The 27,713-nt window shown below is 37.5% G+C and overlaps 2 protein-coding genes across 3 annotated transcripts in view; one reads left to right on the top strand and one right to left on the bottom strand.

The window, feature by feature from the left end:
• LOC148997206 (uncharacterized) overlaps positions 1-5,369 on the bottom strand; it is a 47,186-nt gene extending 41,817 nt beyond the window's left edge. Inside the window, exons 1-2 of one of the 2 annotated variants that reach the window (XM_089122026.1) lie at positions 5,196-5,369; positions 4,075-4,248 (exon numbers count right to left, since the gene is read on the bottom strand). In XM_089122026.1, the coding sequence (XP_088978152.1) occupies positions 4,075-4,248; positions 5,196-5,353 (332 nt within the window). In that variant the 5' untranslated portion in view covers positions 5,354-5,369. The remainder of the gene's footprint in view (positions 1-4,074; positions 4,249-5,195) is intronic. The other variant, XM_089122037.1, reaches the window with a different exon arrangement.
• Positions 1-27,713, top strand: part of LOC148997204 (ribonuclease inhibitor-like) — a 361,305-nt gene that overhangs the window by 187,215 nt on the left and 146,377 nt on the right. The window lies entirely within an intron of this gene.

Raw genomic sequence — 27,713 nt, 5'->3', positions numbered from 1 at the left:
GCAAACAAATTTTACGTAGCGCTTGCGAAAACAGACGTGAGGCGGTATCTCCGCAACGCTTACTCGTTTTCAGACCAAACTTGGTACGTGTCATCACAAGCATGACCTGAGGCTACATGCTGCGTTTCGGCGCAGCGCCACCTAGTGGTCCGGAGATATGAAAAATGGCTATTTTTGCTCATAACTTCTGAACGGTTTCTCCAAAAATCAAAAACTTGGTCTCGTTAGATTCAGGGCGTCATGCCGAGTCGACCGATATCCAATTTTCCCAGATCGGCCATTTTGGCTGTCGGCCATTTTGAATTATGTGCTAAAATGCTGTATTTTTTGAACGCATGAACGAATTGTTACGAAACTCGGTATGGGTCATCAGTACGATGCCCTGAAGGAGACTGAGAAGTTTCGAAACAGCGCCACCTAGTGGTGAATTGTTTTATTCAAACGCTTATAACTTTGGGTGTGGTACACTTATTTTCACGGGAGTTATATTTTTGAGGTCCTGAATCGTTGCCGAGTCCTACGATACCAAATATGTCGGGTTTCGTCTCACGGATGGCGTAGCGTAGCGATTTAGCGCGAAAAAAACACTTGGCGATATCTTCAAAACCGCTGTTCCGATCGAGACGAAACCACCGCCAGAAACACGGAATCATAGCTTGTTAACTATATGCTAATGTCCAAATGCGAAAATATTGATAGTAAGGGGTAGTAAAATTCAAACAAAGTCATGTGTCAGTCATTTTTTACGTGTTTTTTCATATAAATGTTTATAACTCGGAAGCGAATTGAGATATTTTCACCAAAATTGACACACATATGTATAGGGTCACTCTGAGGACACATACAAAAAATTGTGGGACTGAGCCTCTTGGTGGCGCTATAATAGAACAAAACGTGAAATTCCCATTGACTTCAATACAGTTTTGTGAAATACAATGCTATACTAAATAAATGCTTTGGTCTAACATTACGAAACTCAGTGTGTGCCATAAGCAGCATGCCCTGAAGGTACTCAAAAGATTTTGACAGCGCCACCTGTTGGTCAAAAGTTATAATTAATTTCTGAGAACGCTAATAACTTTTGAATAAATTTGCCTATTGCAATGAAACTGATCTTAATAGATTCCTTGGGTTATGCTGAAAACATAGATATCAGGTTTTGCATAATCAGCAAAACTTCCTGTCCGCCATCTTTATTTCTTTGAAAAACCTTCTTTTTCGAACTCCTCCTAGACCGTTTGTCCGATTTTCACGAAAATTGAATGGTATCATCTCCAGACCGTGCCGACTAAAAGTTATGAATTGCACGATGATAGACGAAACCGTTTTCATATAACACAACATCAAAATTTAGGCATGCTGCCAAAATTACTATTTAGGCTTTATCTCTGCAATGCCTTCACATTTTGACACCAAACTTTGCATGTGTCATTGTCACCTCCCTCTGACCACATCACATCTATTTTGTAACTGCGCCACCTATTGTTCGAAAGTGATAACCCATTAAATCATCTTATAAGTTAATGTTTATGTGATTTTTTTAGCCATTTGCCCAAAGTTCTCTCAAAATGCCCTTAATTGCTCCTTGCTGCAGTTGGTCTGCCACTCCTAGCCATTTTGGCATATGTTGCCGCTTCTTGCGCTTGGCCCCGGTAATGGCTGCTTGCAGCTATATTTATTATTATTCTTCTTCCGTTTCTGACTTGGCGTCTATGGCAGCCCATAGACCGGTTTGCGGGAAAGTTGTTTTGGTTTGACATTCTGATAGAGGACAGTCCCAACTTTAAATACACCAATTTTGGTGTCTCTAATGCATTCCCTCTAGCGCCACCAACTGTCCAAAGTTTCACTTTTATTATGCTAATAACTTTTGAACCGTAAGGCCTATCAACAAAATTCTTTTTTCCTCTTGTTCCTGAGCTCATGCCGATTCGATCGCACCCAATGACGTCATTTTCCGTCATAAAAAATTGGCCGCCATTTTGAATTTTCCAAAAAACCTACTTTTGCGAACTCGTCCTAGACGCTTTGTCCGATTTTCACCAAAATCGCACCGGATCATCTCCAGGCAGTGCTGACAAAAAGTTATGGAATTCATGATGATTCGAATAACCGTTTTCGATAAGCGCGCAAACTAATTTTACGTAGCGCTTGCGAAAACAGACGTGAGGCTGTATCTCCGCAACGCTTACTCGTTTTCAGACCAAACTTGGTACATGTCATCACAAGCATGATCTGAGTCTACATGCAGCGTTTCGGCGCAGCGCCACCTAGTGGTCCGGAGATATGAAAAATGGCTATTTTTGGTCGTAACTTCTGAACGGTATCTCCAAAAATCAAAAACTTGGTCTCGTTAGATTCAGGGCGTCATGCCGAGTCGACCGATATCCAATTTTCCCAGATCGGCCATTTTGGCTGTCGGCCATTTTGAATTATGTGCTAAAATGCTGTATTTTTTGAACGCATGAACGAATTGTTACGAAACTCGGTATGGGTCATCAGTACGATGCCCTGAAGGAGCCTGAGAAGTTTCGAAACAGCGCCACCTAGTGGTGAATTGTTTTATTCAAACGCTTATAACTTTGGGTGTGGTACACTTATTTTCACGGGAGTCAAATTTTTGAGGTCCTGAATCGTTGCCGAGTCCAACGATACCAAATATGTCGGGTTTCGTCTCACGGATGGCGTAGCGTAGCGATTTAGCGCGAAAAAAACACTTGGCGATATCTTCAAAACCGCTGTTCCGATCGAGACGAAACCACCGCCAGAAACACGGAATCATAGCTTGTTAACTAAACGCTAATGCCCAAATGCGAAAATATTGATAGTAAGGGGTAGTAAAATTCAAACAAAGTCATGTGTCAGTCATTTTTTACGTGTTTTTTCATATAAATGTTTATAACTCGGAAGCGAATTGAGATATTTTCACCAAAATTGACACACATATGTATGGGGTCACTCTGAGGACACATAAAAAAAATTGTGGGACTGAGCCTCTTGGTGGCGCTATAATAGAACAAAACGTGAAATTCCCATTGACTTCAATAGAGTTTTGTGAAATAAAATGCTATACTAAACAAATGCATTGGTGTAATATTACAAAACTCAGTGTGTGCCATAAGCAGCATGCCCTGAAGGTACTCAAAAGATTTTGAGACAGCGCCACCTGTTGGTCAAAAGTTATAATTAATTTCTGAGAACGCTAATAACTTTTGAATAAATTTGCCTATTGCAATGAAACTGATCTTAATAGATTCCTTGGGTTATGCCGAAAACATAGATATCAGGTTTTGCATAATCAGACAAACTTCCTGTCCGCCATCTTTATTTCTTTGAAAAGCCTTCTTTTTCGAACTCCTCCTAGACCGTTTGTCCGATTTTCACGAAAATTTAATCGCATCATCTCCAGACCGTGCCGACTAAAAGTTATGAATTGCACGATGATAGACAAAACCGTTTTCGTATACCACAGCATCAAAATTTAGGCATGCTGCCAAAATTACTATTTAGGCTTTATCTCTGCAATGCCTTCACATTTTGACACCAAACTTTGCATGTGTCATTGTCACCTCCCTCTGACCACATCACATCTATTTCGTAACTGCGCCACCTATTGTTCGAAAGTGATAACCCATTAAATCATCTTATAAGTTAATGTTTATGTGATTTTTTTAGCCATTTGCCCAAAGTTCTCTCAAAATGCCCTTAATTGCTCCTTGCTGCAGTTGGTCTGCCACTCCTTGCCATTTTGGCATATGTTGCCGCTTCTTGCGCTTGGCCCCGGTAATGGCTGCTTGCAGCTATATTTTTATTTGTTGTTTGTTGATTTTCAATTATAAAATGAAATGAAATGTTTTCAGTGTGAGCATCAGTTCTTTTTGAGCACTTTCATACATTTTTAACAAAAACCGTGATAATATTGATAATCACGATTATTTTGGACACTATAATCGTGATATGAAATTTTCATACCGTCCCATCCCTAGTTTGTACAAATATAATGTTAATGTGTTCTAGTTTAAACATTTGAAGTGATTTTAAGCATTTTGATTCTTGTATGTGAATGTGACTGACCTCAATCTCTCCAGTTTACAGTGTGAATCCTTCAGTACGGCACATAAGTGCTTCACTCCTGTGTTTCCTAGATTATTCCTGCTCAGGTCCAGCTCTCTCAGGTGTGACGGGTTTGATTTCAGAGCTGAAGTCAGGATGAGACTCTGTTTCTCTGTAATACTGCATCCACTCAGACTGAAGACAGAGAAATAACAATAGTTCACATCTATGATGATCATCTTATTGAGGCTACAGCAGCATTTAGTTTCCAATAGTCTGTTTTAAAACCCAGTCACACTAGTTCTGTGCGCTGGAAGACACTGTTTCTTCTCTTTCATTTCTAACTATTTATTTGACGTCTCTCTTCTTTATTCTCTGTTGAAAAGGCAGATTTCTGTGTGTACACAATCAGTGCATTGTATCAGATATTGGGAATTAAACAATTACTATCTACACTCTAAAAGGTTTTATATGATTTACTAATTTATTTTGGTGAAACAATCAAAAATATTGATTCCATTTTAAAGCAGTGAAATCAATTACAATACACTGTATAAACTGAGCAAATGTAAGTAAAAAACATAAGTAGATCTGAGTAACTGCATCTGTACATTAACAAATAAAATTGTTTTAACTGAGTAAATCTGCTCAATCTTTCAAGAGTGTGTTAAATATATTTATGATATTGATTTGAATTAAGTAATATTTGCGGTTCTTGAAACAAATAAGTTTAATTCTCCAATCTCAAATATTTTGATAGAAATTTCACAATTATGTTAAGTGTATTATACATAAATTATTGCTTAGTCAAATAATAAATTCTAATAGTGAAAAAAATAAATAAATATAACTGTACATTTTTGATTAAATTTACTGTTGGATTTTTAGTCAATTACTTAGCTCAAACAATCAAGCAAATGATATTCAGAGATTTTATTAAGTTAATAAAGTTAAATATTACTGTGATATTTACTAAGCCACAGAATAATTACACACAGTGTAGATTAACAAAACATAAAAATGTGAGCAATAGGGAAACCCAGAAAGTGCACTGCTATAACCAATGAAACATAAGCCCTGCTGTCTTCAAATAAATAAACTTCAGTCACACTGTAATTGCTGTACAGTATAATGACACTAACTGTAGTTTCTCCAGCTTGAATTGTGGGTTCATCCATAGATCACTGAGGTTTTTCATTCCAGAGTCTCCTAGTTTATTCCCGCTCAGGTCCAGCTCTCTCAGGTGTGACGGGTTTGATTTCAGAGCTGAAGACACATCAGAACAACCTTCATCTGTCATATCACAGGATCTTAACCTACATTAGCAGAGAGAGAGAGAGAGAGAGAGAGAGAGTTTTTTTTTGAGTTTTTCACAACAACTTTATTTAATCCTCAGAACTTCATATCATAGCTTTTATATTAATATCAATAATTACATTTCTGTCATAAATCACTCCAAATCCACTCCAAAATACTTATTCTAATGCTAAAGCAAAAACCACCATTCCTTCCACAACTGTGCAAATAGCTTCATTATATCCCCACCTTTGCAAAAAAACTTCATAATCATTAACCAACTTATAAAACTTAAAGTCAATCAGAACCCGACTTTTCACCAAATTTTTAAAAACCATCTCAACTTTTTGCCCTACTATACCTTCTAACCTCTTTTTCCTTGAGATATAAATAGCTCTTTTAGCTTGTCCAATCAAGAAATTTAGCAGTTGACATTTACTTCTTTGTGCCGCTCTATAGCGTGGGCCGAGAATAAAGCTTTGAGTGGAGAAATTTTCACCAAAATTTAAAAACATTCATTTAAGTATACTACAAATTCTTCAACCTTGAACATTCTAAAAAGCAGTGAAAAATCGTTTCCCTTATTTTACAGAAAGGGCATTCATCAGATACATTAGAATTAATAGTATTCACAAAAGCATTTACAGCAACTGTGCCGTGCAATATTTTCCATTGAAGATCACCTGTGGATTTTTCTAACGGTGATTTATACAGTATTCTCCATACAGGTTTTACATCATCTTCCAACCCCAGTTTTTCTCTCCACACTGTATCCTTTCGTTCCTTAAGACTTGTTTTATTTAACACCTTTACACAGCATTTATATAACACTTTACTTCGAACCTCTTGAAAGTTCAAATTCTCCAGACTTTCCAAATCTAACAAGAAACCATTTAAGCCTTTTAAATCAGGAGTAATTAAAATGATTGGAAATGGATCTGAAAAAATAGAAGCCACTCTACCGTTATAGTAATCTTTCAATAATGTTTTTTCTTCTACTGTAAACCTTTGTAATAATAAATCTAAAAATTTTCCAACCTGTCGTACAGAATGAACTCTCAAATGAGAGGCCACAGCTTGAGAATTACTCAGTTCAGGACCACCAATGTCCATTAAGTTGCTTAATTTTACTGTTTTGGATGAGCACAATATATGAGATAATCCTGGTGTGACTTCACAAGCCACATCCAACCTCGCTCCATGAACAAGAGGTTCCTCGAGCAGCCAGTACAGAGATGTTGTGTGTTGCCTCTGTTTTCTAAAAAGTTGCCAGACATTGAAAAGTCCTTTGTAGAAATGATTCGACATGTTAAACTGTAGTTTGCTGAAGTCTGTTAAAAATAGTCCTGAGTTCAAGTTTAATCCACTTGCTTGATTGAAGATAATATCCGCTACTTTCCTCCAGACCAACTCCACTGGTCCCGTCAAGTATCTCTGTATAAACAACAGTCGAAAAGCTGCTCTTCTGCTGGCCAGATGTATGAGTCCTTGTCCACCCTTCTCCGTGGGCAGAAAAAGTACACTCTGGGCTATCCAGTGAAAACCATTCCAGAAAAAGTCCACTATGATGGCTTGTAATTTTGCCAAAAGCCCAACAGGAGGATCAATACAAATCAAACGGTGCCATAACATTGATGCAACCAAATTATTAATAACTATAACTCTCCCCCTAAATGACATCTTCGGCAAAAGCCACTTCCATTTTTCAAATTTTCCTTTTGCTTTTTCTAAAATACCATCCCAATTTTTTTGTAATACAGATTCATTCCCAAGATAAACACCCAGATATCTTATGCCATCACTTTTCCAGGTCAAGCCTCCTGGTAATTTAGGAGGCCCACCATCCCATTCACCACACACCAATGCCTCACTTTTAGACCAATTTACTTTGGCTGACGAATTAATGCCAAATTCATCAATAATTTTCTTTAACACCATTATGTCATTTTGATCTTTAATCATAACAATAATATCATCAGCATAAGCTGATACTTTTACTTTTTCACCTGAATGTGGTATAGACCATCCTTCAATACTGTTTCTAATTTTTACCAGCAGAGGTTCAATAGCCAAGGCATACAACATTCCTGATAATGCACATCCCTGCCTGATCCCTCTTTTGACTTTAAAAGGTGCACACAAACTCCCATTTATTTTCAGCACACTCTCAATGTCCTGGTACAAAACCCTGATCATAGCAATAAAACCTGAGCTGAACCCAAACTCCTCCAGTGTACGCCAGAGATAGCCGTGCTCAACCCGATCAAACGCCTTTTCCTGATCTATTGAAATAAGACCAGTATTTAAACTCAATAACCTAGAGACTTCCAAAATATCTCGAATTAAAAATATGTTATCAAAAATAGACCTATTAGGTACACAGTATGTTTGATCATGATGAATGACCCTTCCAACTACCTCCCTCAGTCTTATTGCCAAAACTTTAGATAACATTTTTAAATCAGTGCACAGAAGTGAAACGGGTCGCCAATTTTTTATTTCCTTTAGATCTCCCTTCTTTGGCAGCAGAGTTATGACTGCCCTTCTGCAGCTCAACGGTAGCAAGCCATCAGCCAGACTCTCATTGAGTACTGCAAGCAAATCATCTCCTATTACTGACCACAACTTCTTATAAAAGTCGATGGGGAGACCATCTATTCCAGGTGCCCTGCCACATTCCATGCTCTGCAGTGCAATCTGCAATTCTCCTGTGGAAATGGGCTTCTGAAGTTCCTCATTAACTTCATCTGGCACTTTCGGCAACCCAGAATGAAAAGAATTGACTAGCTCGTCAACTTCTGGGCTCTCACTCCTGTACAACTCTGAATAAAAAGACACCGCCCTTCTTCTAATTTCCTTAGGCTCTGTTATGTCTGTTCCAGTTGTTGAATATAGCGAGTGAATATATCGACTTTGACCATTCTTTTTTTCTAGACCAAAGAAGAACTTAGTCGGGCCATCCATCATTTCAATGCTCTGAAATCGAGAGCGGACCAACGCACCCTGTGCTCTAACACCTAATAGCTCATCTAACATCTTTCTTTTGGATTTGAGGAGCTCGCTATGCCCTTGATTTCCTGTGGATGCTGCTGAGTTTTGCAGGCCCACAATTTCAATCTCTAGGTTTCTCATTGACCGGGAAATTTCCCTGGAAACATTGAGTGTGTACTGCCGGCACAGCTGCTGTATTTCCACTTTACCATAATCCCACCACTGTTTTAAAGATTTGAATTCATGCTTCTTCATCCCAAACTGTTTCCAAAAATATATAAACGTCTCAATAAAAGCATTATCTTGTAACAATAAGATGTTAAAGTGCCAATAAGCACTCTTGGATTTTATATTTGCTATATAAATATTGCATTCTACTAAACAGTGATCAGAAAAGCTTACAGGTAAAATCATACATTTCTTTATAACATTAAAATGATGTCTAAAACAATAGAATCGATCCAGTCTAGCCAAAGAAATTAAATTCTCTCTTGCCTGTGCCCATGTATATTGTCTTTCATTCTTGTGCAAGATTCTCCAAATATCATAGAGATCATGTTCCGCAACGAGTTTCAATATTTCATTCTGAGATGCCATATGAGGCTCTTTATGGTTCCTATCTATTTTATGATTTTCTGTACAATTAAAATCTCCTCCCATAAACATATACTTTTCTTGTTCAAAACTAGATAGAGCATCACTCAATTTTTGTATAAAATAAACCCTCTCAGGACCATGAACAGGAGCATAAATGTTTACAAAAACTAAAACAAACTTTTCAAATTTTACTCTGACTTTCAATAGTTGCCCTTCTACAATGTGTTCAACCTCATATGATATAGGTTTTATGTGTTTTTGAAAAAGAACAGCTACCCCACCACTAGATGAATTTTTATGGCTTAAAATAACTTCGCCATCCCATTCCATTTTCCACTCTCTCTCATTCTTAACATCACTATGGGTTTCCTGAACCATCATCACATCATATTTCTTTTGTCTTATTAGTTCATACAGCATTGTTCTCTTCCCACTTTCTCGTGCACCATTTATATTGAGAGTGCCCAGTCTTAGCGTACTCATAGATGAATGAATAAAAACCAAAAAAGGGCAAAACAACCAAAAAAAGAACACAAGAAAAATAAAAAAATCATTCTGTTTCAAATTCATCGTTCAGTATATTCATTTTCAATTTTTGCACAATTTTTTTCAATCTGTAGATTTCTTGATCAGTAAAGGTGCTTGCACCCTTCTCTTTCATTGACATTTTAGCTGAATAAATGAACAGTTCTCGATCTGGGAAATAATCTTCCACTCTCACTCCTTTCATTCCTTTAGTTGTTTGTAAGAATTTTCTAATTTTCTCAAGTGTATAGTCACTTCTAGCAGATCTTTTTAGATAGACTGAATTCGCAGACCCTGAAGAATCACCTCCACTTTCTGAGGCGGACTGAGCCTCGTCATTATTGCTCGTATCTGACTCCATCTGAATCCCAGAATTTTCAACATCTTTTCCTGATAATTCATCTCCCGTATCTTTCCTAACTCTCTTCCCATTGCCTTTTTTCTTTAATTTCCGTTTTATTGCAGGTGTTTTAAAAACACTTTCATCCTCTATCAATTCCATGTCTTCTGCTCCTTCTATTGCAACTAAGTTAGACTCAGTTACTTCACACTCTTTTAAAGTACTTATTTCTCCACCATCACTCACAACATCTTCCAAGTTTTCCTTGCCAATTCCTCCATTATTTTTTCCTTCACCCCTTTCCGTGCTAACCCTTGATCCTTCGCCGGGTTCTGGCTGTCTCTGCACTTCACTTCTACCTACATTTGTCTGCTCCTCATTCCTGTTCTCATTCAGAGATACTACTGAGTCACCCTTCTCAGGACAAGCACGAATTATATGTCCCTCCTGTCCACACCCAAAGCACTTCATATTTTCTGAAGTTGCATAAATCACATAATCATAGTTATCCACCTTAAATTTCATGGTCTTCGTTTTCATTTTTTAGAATCATGTGCGTCTGTCTTCTAAATGAAACCACATGTTTCAGCTGAGGTGATTTACAGCCTAACGCAATCTTCCTGATTTTAGACACAATTTTACCATTTCTCATTAATTCCCTTTCGATCACGTCATCTCTGATAAATGGCGGTACATTTGAAAGCGTAATCCTTCTAGCCGGCTGAACCAAAGGCATTACCGGGGTAAACACACTGTTGATGACAATCCCTTTTACTACAACGTCATTGACTTTCTCTACACTATTCAAAAAAATCACGACGGCACTGTTCATTCTGGCTGCAGACAAAATACTAGAGTAGCCAACAACTTCAGCGACTGCAATGGTGCAATCCTCAACAGAACGTTCCGCGGGGATGACTTTAATGCCATGTTTCCGCGTTAAGTCATCCAAACTTTTAGACGCTGCCATAACGGCCAGCGTCTCTTGCTCAACAATATTCTTGGCAGTAAAATGATTCACACCAATAAACCGCAAAAGATAGAAAAAGGTAGAAAAACTCACTCATTCAACAGCGTTCTCTTTCACCCACGCGCGCTAGCTCCCCCCACTCACTCGCAACATCCGCTCAGAGAGAGAGAGAGAGAGAGAGAGAGAGAGAGAGAGAGAGAGAGAGAGAGAGAGAGAGAGAGAATGAAGAAAATTAGAGACTCTTTATTCTGTAAAGTCACATCATCTTCATCAGCAAATAAAACAGAGGAAGAGAGATCTTCATCTTTATTTCATCAGATCACAAAATACTAAAGTGAAAATGTTTGCAGAAATTTATTGTGAAATTAGACTCTGCGAGATATTGCGTATAAATATATACTGATATATTGAGTGAATAAATTAATATTGAGTGTTTTAGTTTAAACTTTTGATTCTTGTATGCAGGGCTTGACATTAACTTTTTTGCTCACTAGCCATTTTGGCTAGTGGTTTTCCAAAATTACTAGCTAGGCAGCACTTTTACTAGCCACATTTTTGTTGTTGGAAAATTACGTTTATATGATTAAAGTTGACAAAGGGGCTTTAAACGTGCTAAAATTTACTAACTCTGTTGTAAAGCTCCTTTTTTGAAAACATGTTGTCTATTAAGATAGACATACAGTAAAATAGCTTCTTACATAAAATAAAATTGCTGCATCATTTTTTTGTTTTGTTTTTTAACAGCAGTAAATACTGTAATACAGAGTAGAATAAGTATCTGCATAGAAACAATGAGCAAAGAATAAATTATTTCTTCTAAGATAAAATCCACAATTAAGGCAACAGGATTACAACTACATATGGGCCTATATGACAGTTTTGGGGACTTTGAATTGTTTGTTTTGCATCAGCATTTCCTCAGAGCTCTAACTTAATAATTATCAACAACTGGAGATATGTCCATCTGAAACAAGTATAGGCCTACAGGTCTTTATTTTATTTTTTAAACATAAAATTAACTCTGGAAATATAGTTGTGATATGACGTGGCATAAGGGCAGCCCTGCTAGTGTCCATAAATCATGAAGATTATTTTTTCTTTATATCAGCCACGCACACTCACGTCATGAACTGACTGAACGCTGTGTTGATGTGTGTGTGCATGCGACCAGTCGCGTGTGGTGATTGTTTTACAAAAGTCTGGATGTCATATTTGGCGCGCGCACCCTCGCGCAGCGGCACTGCAGGAGAGCGTGAGACGCGCCCATGTGAACGTGAGGTAGAAATGTGCTTTCGGAGCGTGTGATTGGCTGAACGTGAGGTAGAAATGTGCTTTCGGAACGTGTGATTGGCTGAATGTGAGGTGGAAGTCTATGGAAGTAAAATAATGTCTAAATGTTCTGAATTGCATCAATTAAAAAAAAAGCTTTTTTAAGGCTTACATTTTTATGGGCTGAAATTCAACATGGTTGAATATTTAAGCTGTGAACATTTCAATTAAAAACATTTTTCATTATTAAAAATTCAATAATCCATATTCACCATTTCACTTCCAAAATTTTTAAACTGTTTAAAAAATACAACCTATAATATTCAACAGGCAATTTTCGGTCCATTTTATTTCACCACAAATTCAGTGGTTCAAATTTGACAGTAAATTCAACGGTGACATCCAGAAACTGCAGGAAAAGCAGTAGATTACTGAGCATACTCTCTATCTGCTGTTAGACGGCTTTACCAGCAGGGGGTGCACGCGCATGTTGAAACAAAACAACAGGAGAGGCCTTCACAAAACGTCATTTTCTGAAATGGACAGAGCGATGAGTACAAGTTATAATTTATATGTGTGTGGAAAAGATTGATTAAGACACAAAACACACGAGCCTTTACTCAAGTGTCTTATGAGACTTATTTTTACCCCCGTGCAAAGTAAGGTGATTTGTCCACTGCAAAACTAAATTCTCTCGCCGTTGGCATTGATAGTAAAACAACTGTAATACACTGAGACAGAGTGAATTGTTTGTTATAGTCACTATGACGCTATCACTATAGTCACTATTAATGTTTTCGTTTTTATTTGTACACTTGACGCATTTGAAAATAGCCTAAATAATGCAACAAAACGAAAATAAACCTATACGTGGTCCTACAGCCTATTATTAGGATTGTTTTTAGGCTATTTGGGTTTGTGTGTTGTTTTAAAACGCCTTGATCGTCAGGACGAAAGTTAACCCATAGCTTTGAAAGTAAAGAAGAATATAAAGCCTGTATAAACGAGAGCTTTTGTTGGGATTTTTCATTATGTGGCAGTCAGATAGCGGTTATATTTTTTGCAGCGTATCGCAGTGTTGTAGTACTCGAGACTCGGACTCGTCTCGGACTCGGTATCGAGACCATATTTTAATGGTCTTGGTCTTGTCATGGACTCGTGTGCATTTGGACTCGGAATTGACTCGTACTCGAACATTTTTTTTTTAGGACTCGGACTTATTCCCGAGTCCACTCGAGTTCAATTCAAAATATTTTTCATGATTATTAATGTATGTTAATAAAATATTTCTTTAAATTGATTGACACGCCCAGTGATTGGTGATTTTCTAGTGTGCAACTGCGCATGACAAATTGCAATAAAATTACTTTTAACACAACCTACTATGTGGCCTTTTTACCCTAAACTGATCATATTTTTTAAACTCTAAGTAAATTCAATAAAAAAAAAAAAAAAGGATTTCTCTAAGTAAATAAAAGTAAATTAGGTAATCAACCCTCACTGGTCTCGGTCTCGACTCAGACTCGATCATCTCTGGTCTCGGACTCGACTCTCTCTGGACTCGGTCTTGACTCGGACTCGACTCTCTCTGGTCTCGGTCTCGACTCGGACTCGAGTGAGGTGGTCTCGATTACAACACTGGCGTGTGGTGTGGTCAGGTGCGCGATTGTGACTGTTACTATAGACCTAGGACAGAGCTCTTCACTTTTTGCAGTTAAAAAAATCACTTAATTTTCAAAGAATTGTATTATTATTATAGTTTTTTCGTTGTTGTTTTATAAATGCTCAATGACAATTGTTTAAAAAATGTTTAATCAAAACATCACGTTTTTTTTTTTTTTTCAATCGACTAATCGTTGCGCAGGACAAGACTTTGGTCGACTAAGGATTTCTTTGGTTGACTACAGCCCTACGCTAGATGTCGCTAAAAATCCCACACTGCACCTTTAAACAGGCCTATGAAAATTTCCATTTTAAAAACCTGAATTTCGATGAATATTTTCCAATGCTCACAAATTCAGATACAAAAAAATGAAATAAATCAACTTACAGAATTTCAGATAAAATAGATTCAGGTTGATCAAATTCGACTAAAATTATGAATTATGGGCGTGCTTCTCAGAGTAGTAGCCATCAGCTAAAAAAAAACAATTTCTGGGTTATTTGGCTTGTTTGCTCTACTCCTTGTCTCACAACAGCTTTTAAACATTGTTTTTTTTTTTTTTTGTTAGAAGTCATAAATGACAAGGAGGCAGCCACTCGCAATGCAAATCAATGGATACGGTTGTACTGTTTTTCTCCCCTGGTGTGGGCGTGGCCTATCCTGGGTAGCCCGGATGTTACAATGTGAATATTTAACTTAATTTTTCATTTAATCAACCTGAATGTATTTTATCTGAAATTCTGTAAGTTGTTTTTTTTTTAATCTGAATTTATGAGCATTGAAAAAATATTAATCAAAATCAGGTTTTTAAAATAGAAATCAAGAATTTTCATAGGCCTATTTACATTTCTACGGAAGCCCTGAACCGCAACCTAAAAAAAAAAAAAAATCTGTAAAAAAAAAAAATCTGTAAAAAAAAAAAAAAAAATCTAGCATTTCGAGATTAAAGTCGAAATTTTTCGACTTTAATCTCGAAACGTTTCGACTTTTTATCAACAAAAAAAAAATTGTGTAAAAAAAAAAAAATCTAGCATTTCGAGATTAAAGTCGAAACGTTACGACTTTAATCAACAAAAAAAAAAAAGTAAAAAAAAAAAAAAATCTAGCATTTCGAGATTAAAGTCGAAACGTTTCGAGATTAAAGTCGAAACGTTTCGAGATTAAAGTCGAAACGTTTCGAGAATAAAGTCAAAATTACAAACGCGCCTGGCTTCATAGACGTGTATACAGCCCTGCGGCCTGCGCCTGTGCGCCAGCAGCCAGTGTATCAGTTGAACTGGGGGTCGAAAACTTCCAACATCCATCAGGTATGCTCCTATACTATACTATAACTATTTTAGAAAACCTTTACACATTTGTGTAAGTTTGATGGCGTTGCACAAGGTGTAGCCTACACGGTGGCGTTGCGGGTAAAATTTATTGCACTATGCTGCAATCGTGTGGGAACTTAACTACCTTACGGTAACGTTAAACATCACTAAACAAGAGATATAATTGAAATATAAAACATAGTTGTCAGGTTATCGTCATGAAGCAGATAGGCCTACTGGAGTTTTCAAACTGCTGATAAAAACATGCCTTGCGATCAAGCAAAAACCTAAACTTGCGCTAATCTAGATTTAAACTTAAAAGAGACCAGATATGAGTGACCTAACTGATTTGGATTATTCTTATTCAAAATGAGATGATCACGTGTGCATTATGTAGCTCTCATGTAGTGCAAGTTCAATAGTTGAAGCCTCAGGTCGTTCTCAAACACAACACCAAAAACGGTCTCGTTGAAGTATTTATGATGTTCCAGTAAATCGCTTAAATGGAAAAAAAAAATCACCCAGCTAAGTTGAACAAAGAGCAGAAACCGTTTGAAACATGAGGAAAATGAACACATTATGTGATAATATATGGTTTGTGTATGTTTTTCAAACCGTCTTCTTGGGGCATTTCCACATATCAAAAATGCAGAGCAATAATTGTATAAAATTCATGATGACTTAATGCACAAAAATTTGCAGTAGCCTACATACGCCAATTATAACATTTTCATTTGGACAATAATAGTAATATATAATTGAATACAAATAATTTGTTATTGTTCAGCAGATAATTTGATTTACTAGCTAATTAAAAGCAAGAGATAAGAAAAAAATAAAAACCATAAAAACCTGTCAAGACAAGTCAAGTATTATACTTGGCATTTCTGTCTGTTTCACATGCAACAGGTCAAAAAATGTTGAATACCTCTATTTTCCCCACTAACCTTTTAAATTAATTTTAATCTATCCTATTTGAATACAACTCTTTTGTACTCCACTTTGCAGACCCATGATGGAGGAAAATACTGATGTTTTCAGTTTCCTGAGAGATCGAGGCATTTCTGAGGAAGCAATTACAGTTATGGAACAGCAAAAGGTATGGTGTTTTGGATGTTTGTACAAATGACTTGACACCCTGAATATGCTCTAACTAGCTAATATAAAGGTTAACGGGTTATTTTAAAAATGAAAAATCTGTTATTAATTTCTCACCCTCATGTTGTTCCAAATCTACTTTTGTTTATCTTCGCATCTATTTATTTATTTATTTACTGTTTATTTGAATATATTTTGATACAAAAAAACATAGATTATTACATAAAGAACAATCCGATGCCTGTATCATAGTGTTTATAGCCAAGGCTAATTCGCAACACCAGTCCCTAGAAGGGCTTTTAACAATCAAGAGAAACACAGGAAAGAAAAAAAAGACAGTAAATACAATAAAATGTCAAGAAACCAGTTAGCACCAATAAAAATGAATAAATAAACACATTCACTCAAATTCACACAGATACACACCTCACATACACAACAATATACAATTTCATATGGCATGATCACACTGCTGCTGCTGTATGAACCAGGCTTTTGTTAGTTTTTTGATGGTGGACAGTTTAGTTAAGGTCTTTATATTTGTTGGAAGACAGTTCCACAGATTGGCTCCTTTCACAGAAAAAACATTTTGGGCAAAAGAAGTTTTAAAAAATGGAACTTTACAGTCTCCATGTCTAGTAGCTCTTGTTGATCTGGAGGGTTCGAGCCTGTTCACAAATTTACAGAGTGGCTCAGGTGCAAGTCCAGTTAAACATTTACTAAACAAATTAATATGTCTGAAATTAATAAAATTGACAAAATTTAAGATTTTATATTTACTTAAAATATAGCAGTGATGGAATTGAATGGGCTTTTCATCTAAAATTTTTAGGGCACGGTTATAAAGCCTCTGTACCGGCTTTAGGGTAGTTTGACTGGTCTGCGACCAAGCGGTGGTGCAGTACGACAGGTGGGACAGAATCATAGTGTTCAGAAATACATGAGCACATTCCAGTGTTAGACAGCTCCTGATCATTCTGAAACAGTTCATACTAGCCTTCATTTTTCTTGAGATGTTTTTGATATGACTCTTAAAATTTAGCTGAGAATCTAAAATCACTCCTAAATATTTTTCTTGTTCCACCTGGTCGATTAGTTCGCCATTCATTTTAATGTTAAGGTCATTTATTGTCCGAGCTCTTATCGAAAAACACATAGACTTAGTTTTCCTCAGGTTGAGTGTTAAACATGATTTGTTTAACCAATTAGACACTTTCTCAAGACTTTTGGTCAGTGTACTGCCGATAACAGTAGGGCTTTTGCCAGAAACATAAACCACAGTGTCATCCGCATACATCTGAAGACCAACTTCAGGACACACTTCAGGCAGCTCATTCACATACAGGCTAAAGAGAATAGGCCCCAGTATGGTTCCCTGAGGGATTCCGGTCTTAATTTTACATGGGGCAGATTTTACATGATCGATAACTACACATTGTTCTCGTCCCTGCAAGTATGACTCGAACCATGATAATGCCTGGTGTGACATGTTATAAGATGACAGTTTTGAGATAAGAAAGGCTATGATTTACTGTATCGAATGCCCTCTTTAAGTCCAGGAATATTGCACCCACGATGTTTCCTTTATCAAGCGGCTGCACTACATTTTCCAATAATGTGCAGATAGCTGATTCAGTGGAATGGTTCTGTCTGAAACCATACTGTTGGGGGTGCATATACTGATGTATTTCTAAATAGTTAGTTAGCTGTTCTGAAACTGAGGGATCTAAAATCTAATCTAAAGACCCAGAAAGGTAAAAGACATCATTAACCAAATTTTTCAGAAGTAACGAGATTGCTTTGTTTTCCATATTTACAAAATAAAGAAAGTATTAAGTATTAAGATAAATAATTAATGACGCATGCGTGTTGTGTTGACGTTAGAGCAAATGTTTTTGGATGAACACGCATTGAACTTTAATATTTAAGTGTTAAATTATGTTGGTGGTTTTATGTGCACACAAAGCACTTACATTGCTTCATAAAATTGAAAAGTTCAAAGCCTGGCTCCGACCTCCTACATACTTCTGCCTTATTTTCATTTCCTTCAGAACTACTCTGGGTCTGTGCAGCGCTGGTTCAAGTCGGACAAGCCTGTACTTTAGTTTTCTCTGATAATTTTTTTTACCAGGCCAATCAGCGAACAGAGGGAGTGGCTGAGAAAGATGACGTTGATGTTGACTCATGCGTTAATAGAGTGCCGAAGTGATGACGTCACTTTGTAGGACAACTCAGATGTTAGCGGCGCATGGGTTCCCTCGGTCGAGAAGCAATGCCTTTTCCCCATACACTTTTGGAAAATAAGATCTGTGTTTAAGAAAGAGTTGTGACCCTTACACGTTTTGTCTATGAAGATAATCTTTACAAGTTCATCCAAAATTTATACATTTTGAAGCCTATATAAAGATTTTAAAAAACACAATCAGACACAATATAGTTAAAAAAAACACAAGCAGGTTATAACTGTGTGTTCTATGTCATAGATCAAAACGTGAAAATATTTAGAGGCTTTGTTCACCACAGACTTTATTTCAGGCGATTTAGCAAAAACCCATTCAAAAATCCCATAGGCTTTAGAGCGAGGAAACCGTACTGCTAAAATGCTAACTCACTTCCGTGTTTTGGCCTACAAAGTGACGTCGTAACTTCGGCACTCTATTTGAGTTGTAGTTCAGTTAAGGCAACAGAAAAAGATGCCACCGATGCCATTCGGTCCATTGTGGCAACCCCCCCGATTAGAACACAAATATTTATTAAAAAGTATTTTAATTTTATCATTATGTTAAAAGACCAGTTCCTGTCATGAAAATAATAACATTACATTCAGAATTTTTGTAATATCCATTTTAAACATACCTACACTGTGTCTAATATGAGTGACCAAATTTTACATTCAGTTCTCTTCTTTAATTGCATTTTTCCATTATCAGTACCAGCTTGGCTCGACTAGACTTGATTCAGCTCGGCTCGACTCGCTTTTCGCTCCGTTTTCAATTGCAGTACCGCCACAAATAATACCCGGCCGTCATAGCGACGCCTTTCGCTCCTCGCTGCCCTCACGTCACATTTTAGTACCGACTCAGCTCGCCTTAGCTCGCTCAGAACCTCACCGGAGGTGATACAAAAAAGGTATCTGAAATCAGGAACAGGTACAACTTTTTACACAGTGGAAAACCAAACAAAGGCGAGCCGAGTCGAGCTGGTACTGTGTAGTGGAAAAGCGCCATAATAATTACATGTTCTTTTAGCTGTTATGAAGCAGTATGATTTTCTTGTGTCCCTTTGCTTTCACAGATTGACAGAGAAGTCATCCTGGTTATGGAAGATTCGGAACTTGCAAAGTACCTTCCCTTAAATGGTGACAGGATTGCCCTGATACATTTTTGCAGGCAGCAGACACCATCTGTGAAGCGAAAGCAAGGTCTCTTGGAGAAATTAAGAGATAAAATGAAGCTTAGAAGGGAGGAAAATAAAGATAAGGAGGTGCCACAAACCTCAAACAAAAAAACAAGCAGCAAAGTAAAACCATGCATGCGAAATATTGAAATTGGATGGCTTCACGAAGAAAAAAATGGGATAAAACAGGTTAGAGCAAGGCAAGGTGGGGGGACTAGAAAACTAAAGATAAATGTTCTGGCAGGATATGATGAGATTCTAAAAGAAGGAAAGGCATTATTCTTTCACAATGGAGTTTCCACCAAAGGTCAAGAGTCTGATTTTGAATTTGAAGTTTGGGACTTCAAGCAAAATCTTCTCCCCAAGGATCTCTCCGTCGGAACAATTTACAATACTGTCAAACTCCCAATGTTGCGTTTCTATATAGCGACTCATCCAAAAATTAACCTGACTGAAGAGTCTAGTGAATCTAGTGATGAACCTGACCATGCTAGTGATATCTCAGATTCAGATTCGACAAAAGGTGATGACATGGAGACTCACAACTATGAGCAACTAGAGAATGAGTTTCAAGACATCTTTCCTGATGTGTTCTTGGTTTCTGATGAAGAGACAAGCATACATTCCTCACAAGACCATCTTGCAAGCATTGCACTCAATATCAGCAGTGACCCCGAGATTACATTTGGTCCACAACACCATATTGATGGAGATTCTCTTAGTGACACAGTGATCCATGAGCCTTTTGACTCACCACAGAGTGCTCCTAATGCTTTGCCGAACAGAAATGTAACCATACACTACTCAAATAGCTTCAGTGACCTGATGGAGGCATTTTCTGACCACAAGATTGTCAACCAGTCCTTGACAGTGAGACGTATACTTCCTAACAACTCAGAGGAAGCAGGCAGTGGTCCGGGTGTCCTTCGTGATGTGTACAGTAGCTTCTGGTCTGATTTCTATGAACACTGCACCGTCGGGACGTCTCTAAAAGTGCCTTTCCTCAGGCATGACTTCAGCTCTGACAAATGGAAGGCTGTGGGGCGTATCCTTCTTAAAGGGTTTAAAGATTGCAAATACCTTCCTATTAAGCTTGCTCCACCATTTCTTGAGGAAATGATGTTTGGGGCTGTATATACAGACCTAAAGGCAGCATTCCTTAATTTTGTGAGCTGCCAGGAACGAGATGTTCTCAATCAAGCACTCAATGACTTTTCCTCTGTTGACATGGATGATCTTCTGGACATCATGAACACTTATGAATGCAGGAAGAGGGTCACAGTGTCCTCTCTACCAGGAATTGTTGACGAAATTGCACACAAGGAACTCATACAGAAACCAATGTTCGTTATTGACTGTTGGAGGGAGGTCACAAAAGGCCAGATCTCTCTTAGTCAAGAGGAATTTCAACAGCTATACAAAGACCTGAAGCCTACACCAAAAAAGGTGACTGGGCTGTTGAAGTTCCCAGCACAAATGTCAGAAAATCAAGCAGAGGTTGCCAACCACCTGAAAAGATACATCAGGGAAATTGACGAAGAAAAACTCTGCAAATTTCTGAGATTCTGTACTGGTTCCAATTTAGTGGTTTCTGAGGCAATTCATGTACAGTTTACAGTCCAGACAGACTTTACCAGAAGGCCGATTGGACATACCTGTGGGATGGTCCTAGAACTCTCTGACTCATATGACAATTTCCCACAGTTCCGTGCTGAATTTAATTGTGTTCTGGATAGTAACATCTGGGTCATGGACATCGTATAGCTGGACATTTTATAAACTCAGAACATCATTACTATCAGTCCACACTCACAACCTCAATGCCCATAAATGAAGAAATCTGAAGAAAAAGCATGCTCATACTTGAAAACATATGAAAGTATAGAACTCTCTTTTAGCACTATTTGAGACTTTGTAGTATGGTACCTGTGGAAATACACAGTGTATTGTGTTTAAATTTTATATTTACGTTGTAGTTATGTAACATTTTATGTTAAAATTTCTAGTTTATGTTGATTAAAATTAATGTACACATTGAATGTAGAATTCTGAAGAAAAATAGCTTCATACTCAAGTTGAGCAGTGTTGGAGCATGTACTGGAAAACACTATTGTGCTGTTGAGACTTTGCACGTTCACATTGTACATGTTGTTTACATGTTCACATAAGGATTTATATTCATATTGAATGTTGTAGAATGTTTAAGTAATATTTAATGTTTAAGTAGCAACAGAGTTAAACCACATTTCAAAAAGGTATGTAAATTAAATGCATGTAAATTAAAGAAGCACACTGACTTTTTGTGACTTTAGCTTATTCACCATATCCCCCAGAGATAAGTCCATACATACCCTTTTCATCTCCGTGTGTGCCATAGAACGGTATTCTAGCTGAAGCCATTTACTTCCATTCTTTGTGCTAAGCTAGGCTAGTGGTGGGTGGGTCAGACAAAGTTATGGCACGCACGGAGATGAAAAGTATGTATGTATGGACTTATTTAACTGGGGGATACGGTGAATAAGCTAAAGTCACAAAAAGTTGGTATGTTTCTTAAGTATTTTGCATGTATTGCCTCTAGTAATGCACTACTAGTTTATTTTGATAACAGTTACTGTTGGTTACTGGTCTGGTTGGTGTACTGTAATTTCCTGTTTGTTCAAGCATACATCACAACTGCGTTTTATATATATATAAAAAAAAGTTTATTACACTTATAGCTCAAAAATAATACAATATACTGTAGCAGCATTACAGTTCTGCAATACAGTCTGATCTGGGTTCAAATTTAATTATCTTTTTTTTTTTCATTGTAAAACCAATATTAAAAGTTTTTCTTTCAACATTTTCTCTAGTAGCTCAATTCTTAACTGTGTGTACAGTTCATCTGCATGCTATGGGTCCAGATGAGCAGTTAATCCATTTTATTTCATAAGTGCACAGAACACAAAAACAGGCTTGTCACAGGGATCTATGTGTGTGTGTGTGTGTGTGTGTTACATCAAATTTAGTATCTCCCGTCTAAGTATAATGTACAGGTTTCTGCCCTCCTCAGCATCCTCTGGAGGAAGAAGATGAAGTTCCTCCATTAACAGGCAACAAAGTTCGAACACTGTCTCATCACATGGGTACGTCAGCATGTGACACTCCTCCTGGCAGTTCTGAACATCCAAAGAATTGCACTGGAAAAGATAGTCGTCTGATCCATAAAGATGAGGAGCCATATACATTATGGATGGACGCCCATGAGGTGCCGTAATGTTCCGTTGCGCTCGGATTCTGTGTGCATTCAACATCTGCACAAATCTGTCAAGTTCATCCTTAAATGACAAAGGCACAACAAATCCTCCATTAAAATCTCATTAAAAATGACAGCTTTTAGTGTGTGTGTGTGTGTATACATACATACATATATATATATATGAAGAGTTCAGATGCAAAAGCCTCTAAATGCCATTTGAATTTTTCTTCTTTAATGATGATTTTTATCAAACTTGTATATTTAAGTTCAGTAATTTCACTTAAATGGCAATTATTTAAGTGAAATTACTGAACTTAAATATACAAGTTTGATAAAAATCATCATTAAAGAAGAAAAATTCAAATGGCATTTAGAGGCTTTTGCATCTGAACTCTTCATATACAGTATATATATATATATATATATATATATATATATATCCCCTATTCTATTAAAGTGCATGTTCTACAACAATGTCCTCTCTGTATTACATTATATTAGCTAGCCTACTATAGGCCCATATAGACCATTTCACAAGATGTAAACAACACTGGTCCAGAAGCACTTCCTGTTTCAGTTTTTTAACACTACATAAAAGCTGGGATAAAATACAACCAATAGAACATTTAAAACTGAATCAAAAAGTTAAACAAACATCTTTAAGATGTTTTCTTTACATGTGTAATAAAGAAAACAGTTACAAACTGAAACAGGAAGTGCTTCTGGACCAGTGTTGTTTACATCTTGTGAAATGGTCTATAGTCTTGCTTGTACTTGAGCTATTTTAGCAAATAGCAACATGACATCATGACTTTTGTAAACAAACACGCCACTTTCAAGTCAAATATGTGGATAGACAAATAGAGATATGATTTCGTACCTGTACAAGTGTTGTAAAGCAAAACTGCACGATTGATTTGTCAAGGAAGTCCCCACTGAAATGGTCTTCTTCTTTTAAAGCCTGAAAAAAGTTCATCCAAAACTGAATGTTCTCTTTCCGAAGTATGCTCCAAAAGCTTTCGATTCTTTGATTATGATTGCTTGAACCGCATAAGAAACTCCGATGAAAAGCAAATTCATCAGTAGCATCTCGTCGAAGAAAGATCTGCATCTGCTCCATCGCAACGTTTTCAGTCCCATGATCAGAACGAATTCTTCTAGGACAACCATCTCTATTCTTTACAGTCTCAATAAAATATGATGCAATGACTTTTGGGTCATTATTGGTGAAATACACTTTCAACCACATCACATTACGTGAGAATCCATCAACACATCCATTAATACAGAGGCCGTACGGTTTAAGTTTATCGTACGAGTCAACGTGCCACATGAAGTTTGGACCAGGATTGTGGTACCTCCTTCGGCGGAGTCTTCGAGCTCGCCGATAGGCAACGCCATCTGGGTCGAGAACACTTAAAAGTAACCTTACTGTTTCCCTCTTCACCGTAAATCCATTCTGGATACATTTTAAGTGCATCATCCTGTATCCAATCATTTGTCCGGATCCCGCGATTTCATCAGATATAAAGCTGGCTACCTCCATCCAGTCTGAAAAGTGTTTTCGCCTGTAAAGTCTATTCCGGCGCAGTATATTTTGTAAAGTCCTGAGACAAATTGTAATGCCATGTTGATAGATGAGCACCTGTAGAATTTCCTTTTGCTGAAATCCCAGATAAAAGTAAAACGCTACCAATATGTTTAGATCCATGTCAGAAGTTCGACTGAGCGCAGTTCTTTACTAGTGTTTCGACTTTTCGAAATGTTTCGACTTTAATCTCAAAATGTTTTGACTTTAATCTCGAAACATTTCGACTTTAATCTCGAAACATTTCGACTTTAATCTCGAAACATTCCGACTTTAATCTCGAAACATTTCGACTTTAATCTCGAAACATTTCGACTTTAATCTCGAAACATTTCGACTTTAATCTCGAAATGCTAGATTTTTTTTTTTTTACTTTTTTTTTTTTTTTACTTTTTTTTTTTTACTGACTTTTTTTTTTTTTTAGGTTGCGGTTCAGGGCTTCCGTACAAAAAGGCATTTAGATATCAATTTTTTTAAATAATATGATCTATTATGCACCTTTAACTAAGCCAAAGCTATTTCCAAGTTGTAAATTATGTAATATAAAACATTCTAAATCTGAAAACAGCTAATACTAATAACATAACTATTTACACTAATAACTAATGCTACTTCTGTAATTCTTCTTAATTTAGTTCACCAGGGTTTTGCTCTCATATTGTGGGCCTGATGCACACACTGGACCTGTGCCGTGCCAGAAGTGATGACATCTCCTCCACAAGCCAGCCCCAGCAATGGCACAAAGCCAGGGGTAAAAAAATGATTGGACAACCTGTGAGTAGTGTGCTGGCAGCTAAGGCCAAAGTCAACCGCAAGCGGAAACCCAACCCATCATGTCCAGCTACACTCATAATAAGTACGTCTCCAACAACATTATGTACCATCACACTGTTCTGAATATAATTCTGTGTCCTGTCACATGATAATACTCACCAGCATGTATTGTTATAGGAAAGAGTTAGGGAAAGGAGTACATGGTCTACTTAGGCAGATGACTGATTCACCCATAAGCTACATAGCTGATGAAGCTGCACCAGAGGTAGAAATTGAAGGCAGGAAATATGCATTGGGGTGCGGTCTAAGCCACCAGGTAAGATGAACAATCAAAGATGTAAACAAACCAGTGAGAATCAATAGTGGCCTTACTGTTGTAGAAAAGATTTTCCCTCACAGGTTTATTGGAATTTCAGTAAATTCATGAAGTTGCGGTTTTAAACGTTTTTACAATGTAAAAAAAAAAAAAGCATTGGTCTGACATATTATAAACAGACACAAATCGACATTAAACAAAGGTTGAACCACATAGTATCCAGAAATCTGTTTATAGGACTGTACTATTGCAGGCTTACAAAATGCAGTAAAAATTACAACTAGTGATTTTAGTGTGTTTGTACTTTTGTAGTTTGAATAGCTCTGGCTTTGCAACACCAGTGATGTTGGCCTTTCCATTTTTAGCTCTGTGCAGTCTCATATTGCAAATGTGTTCAGGTAACTTTGTACTTTGTACGTTTCTGGCATGTTTTGTCTTATGACGTCTCTGTGAGGCCAAATTGGTTGTTGCGGAGACTTCGTTGTTGGGCGCCTCATAGACAGACGCGGTGTGCACGTTGTGTGTGTGTGTGTGTGTGTGTGTGTGAGCGAGAGAGAGACGCGTGAGTGAGAGAGAGACAGAGGGAGAGCGGGGAAATACAACTGAAAGAATACGCTACGTGTTAATAGTATTAAAAACCGAAATGCAGTATGTGGCGGTGAATTAGTCAATGTGTGGGAAACACTGCATAAGTCACGTGCGAACTTCTCGGCTCCGCACTAATGGCTTATAGCGTCGACCGAGTTTCTTAACTTTTAGCCGACGAAAGCAGAGCATTGATTTGATTTCAAAAGCATTGATTTGATTTCGTCACTGGAGGGGAAATGACGGGTTGAGGGGTTTGTGTCGCCCAGATTTGCTTCCCCCGGTCTGCATTTTCACCAGACGTGCGTTCATCTCCCACACAAAAACAGAATTTCAAACCAAATATGTAAAAATCCACGAAATTCCGCGTTAACACTAGCGGAAATCATAGGGAAATCGTTATCGCGGAAATCATAGGGCCCTAGTATTGACTTTCATGTTCTTTAAATCATACCGAGTCGAGTCAAACTCCGTTTCATTCAACTGTCCGACGTGCTTTCTTTTTAAATGTTCGTGCATCACCGAGGTGCTGCCGTGATATGCAAGGACTGCTTTGCAAACCATGCAGGTAATCTTTTTATTCGCCTTATCCAGGCTAAAATGCTCCCAAACTTTAGAAGTTTTGGTGCGCGCAGCTGCTGCGTTGGCCATTTCTGTATGTTATGTTACTGCTCAGCAGAGTCAGAGAAGCTAATGCGCATGTGCGACTTTCGGCAGAGGTTGTAATGACGAGAGATGCCTCAGTCGGAAAAAAACTGGCGACAACGTCGACAATGAAATTCATTGTCGACTATTTCTATTATCGATTTTTGTTGACGAATCGTTGCAGCCCTAATAACAGACATCATCATCATTTCCTGTCATTAAACATAACAATATTGGTGGCCATACACTGATGAGAAAATGCGCGTCCGGTGTGCGATACCTGGATTTGTCCTAGATGTGGCGCGGCGCTTCTCATCCGGTGTGCGACCCCCTTAAGTCAAAAATAGTCAGTCAAAACAGTTCCCAAAACCTACCACCATGTCTTCCATTCCAGTCGAAATCAAATAAGAAGGTATTTTCTGTCTCATTCAATGTATTCTCTCTTATTTGGCTCATTTCTTTGGAGAGTAACTCTCCTCGGTACTCCAGAACGAAGCATCCTTTCTCAATGCACGTGTTAGCAAACACACCTCTACCAAAAACAGAGATAGAGATGGCATGGTGTTGAATATTAGTGTCTATGTAGAAAATAAGTGGTTTATTCCATTGACCTGGCCTTTAAATGACATGCACACATCAATTACAGGACATGCAAACTTCTTCCAACATCTAGTCAGTTTACACATGTGAGAGCTGCTCATTCGGTTACACAGCCCATAACAGCAACTGTTCCAACAATAACCAATCATCTTAAAAATACCAGTAACATACCCACTGAAATTAGACTATTCAATGTAATACCGCTTTAATCTCCCAGTCGATTATTGGTCGATACGTTCTGGCTCAACCAAAATTCTTATTGGTGGATTTTTGGCCACATTCATTTCATCAGGTGGAAAACACTAATTACCAATTAGTAGGGGTGTGACTAGACGCTTATCTAATGAAACGACAGGGCTCGAGACTAACGGCGTCCTATAGTCTTGGGGACGATAGAAAATGTGTTTAGGACGAACAGAAATATTCTCCAGGACGCCTACAGGACGAAAGATATTTTTG

Source organism: Pimephales promelas, chromosome 2, assembly GCF_988280905.1.
Source record: "Pimephales promelas chromosome 2, fPimPro1.hap1.1, whole genome shotgun sequence".
Classification (NCBI taxonomy): Eukaryota; Metazoa; Chordata; class Actinopteri; order Cypriniformes; family Leuciscidae; genus Pimephales; species Pimephales promelas.
This window is presented reverse-complemented; position numbering and strand designations above follow the sequence as displayed.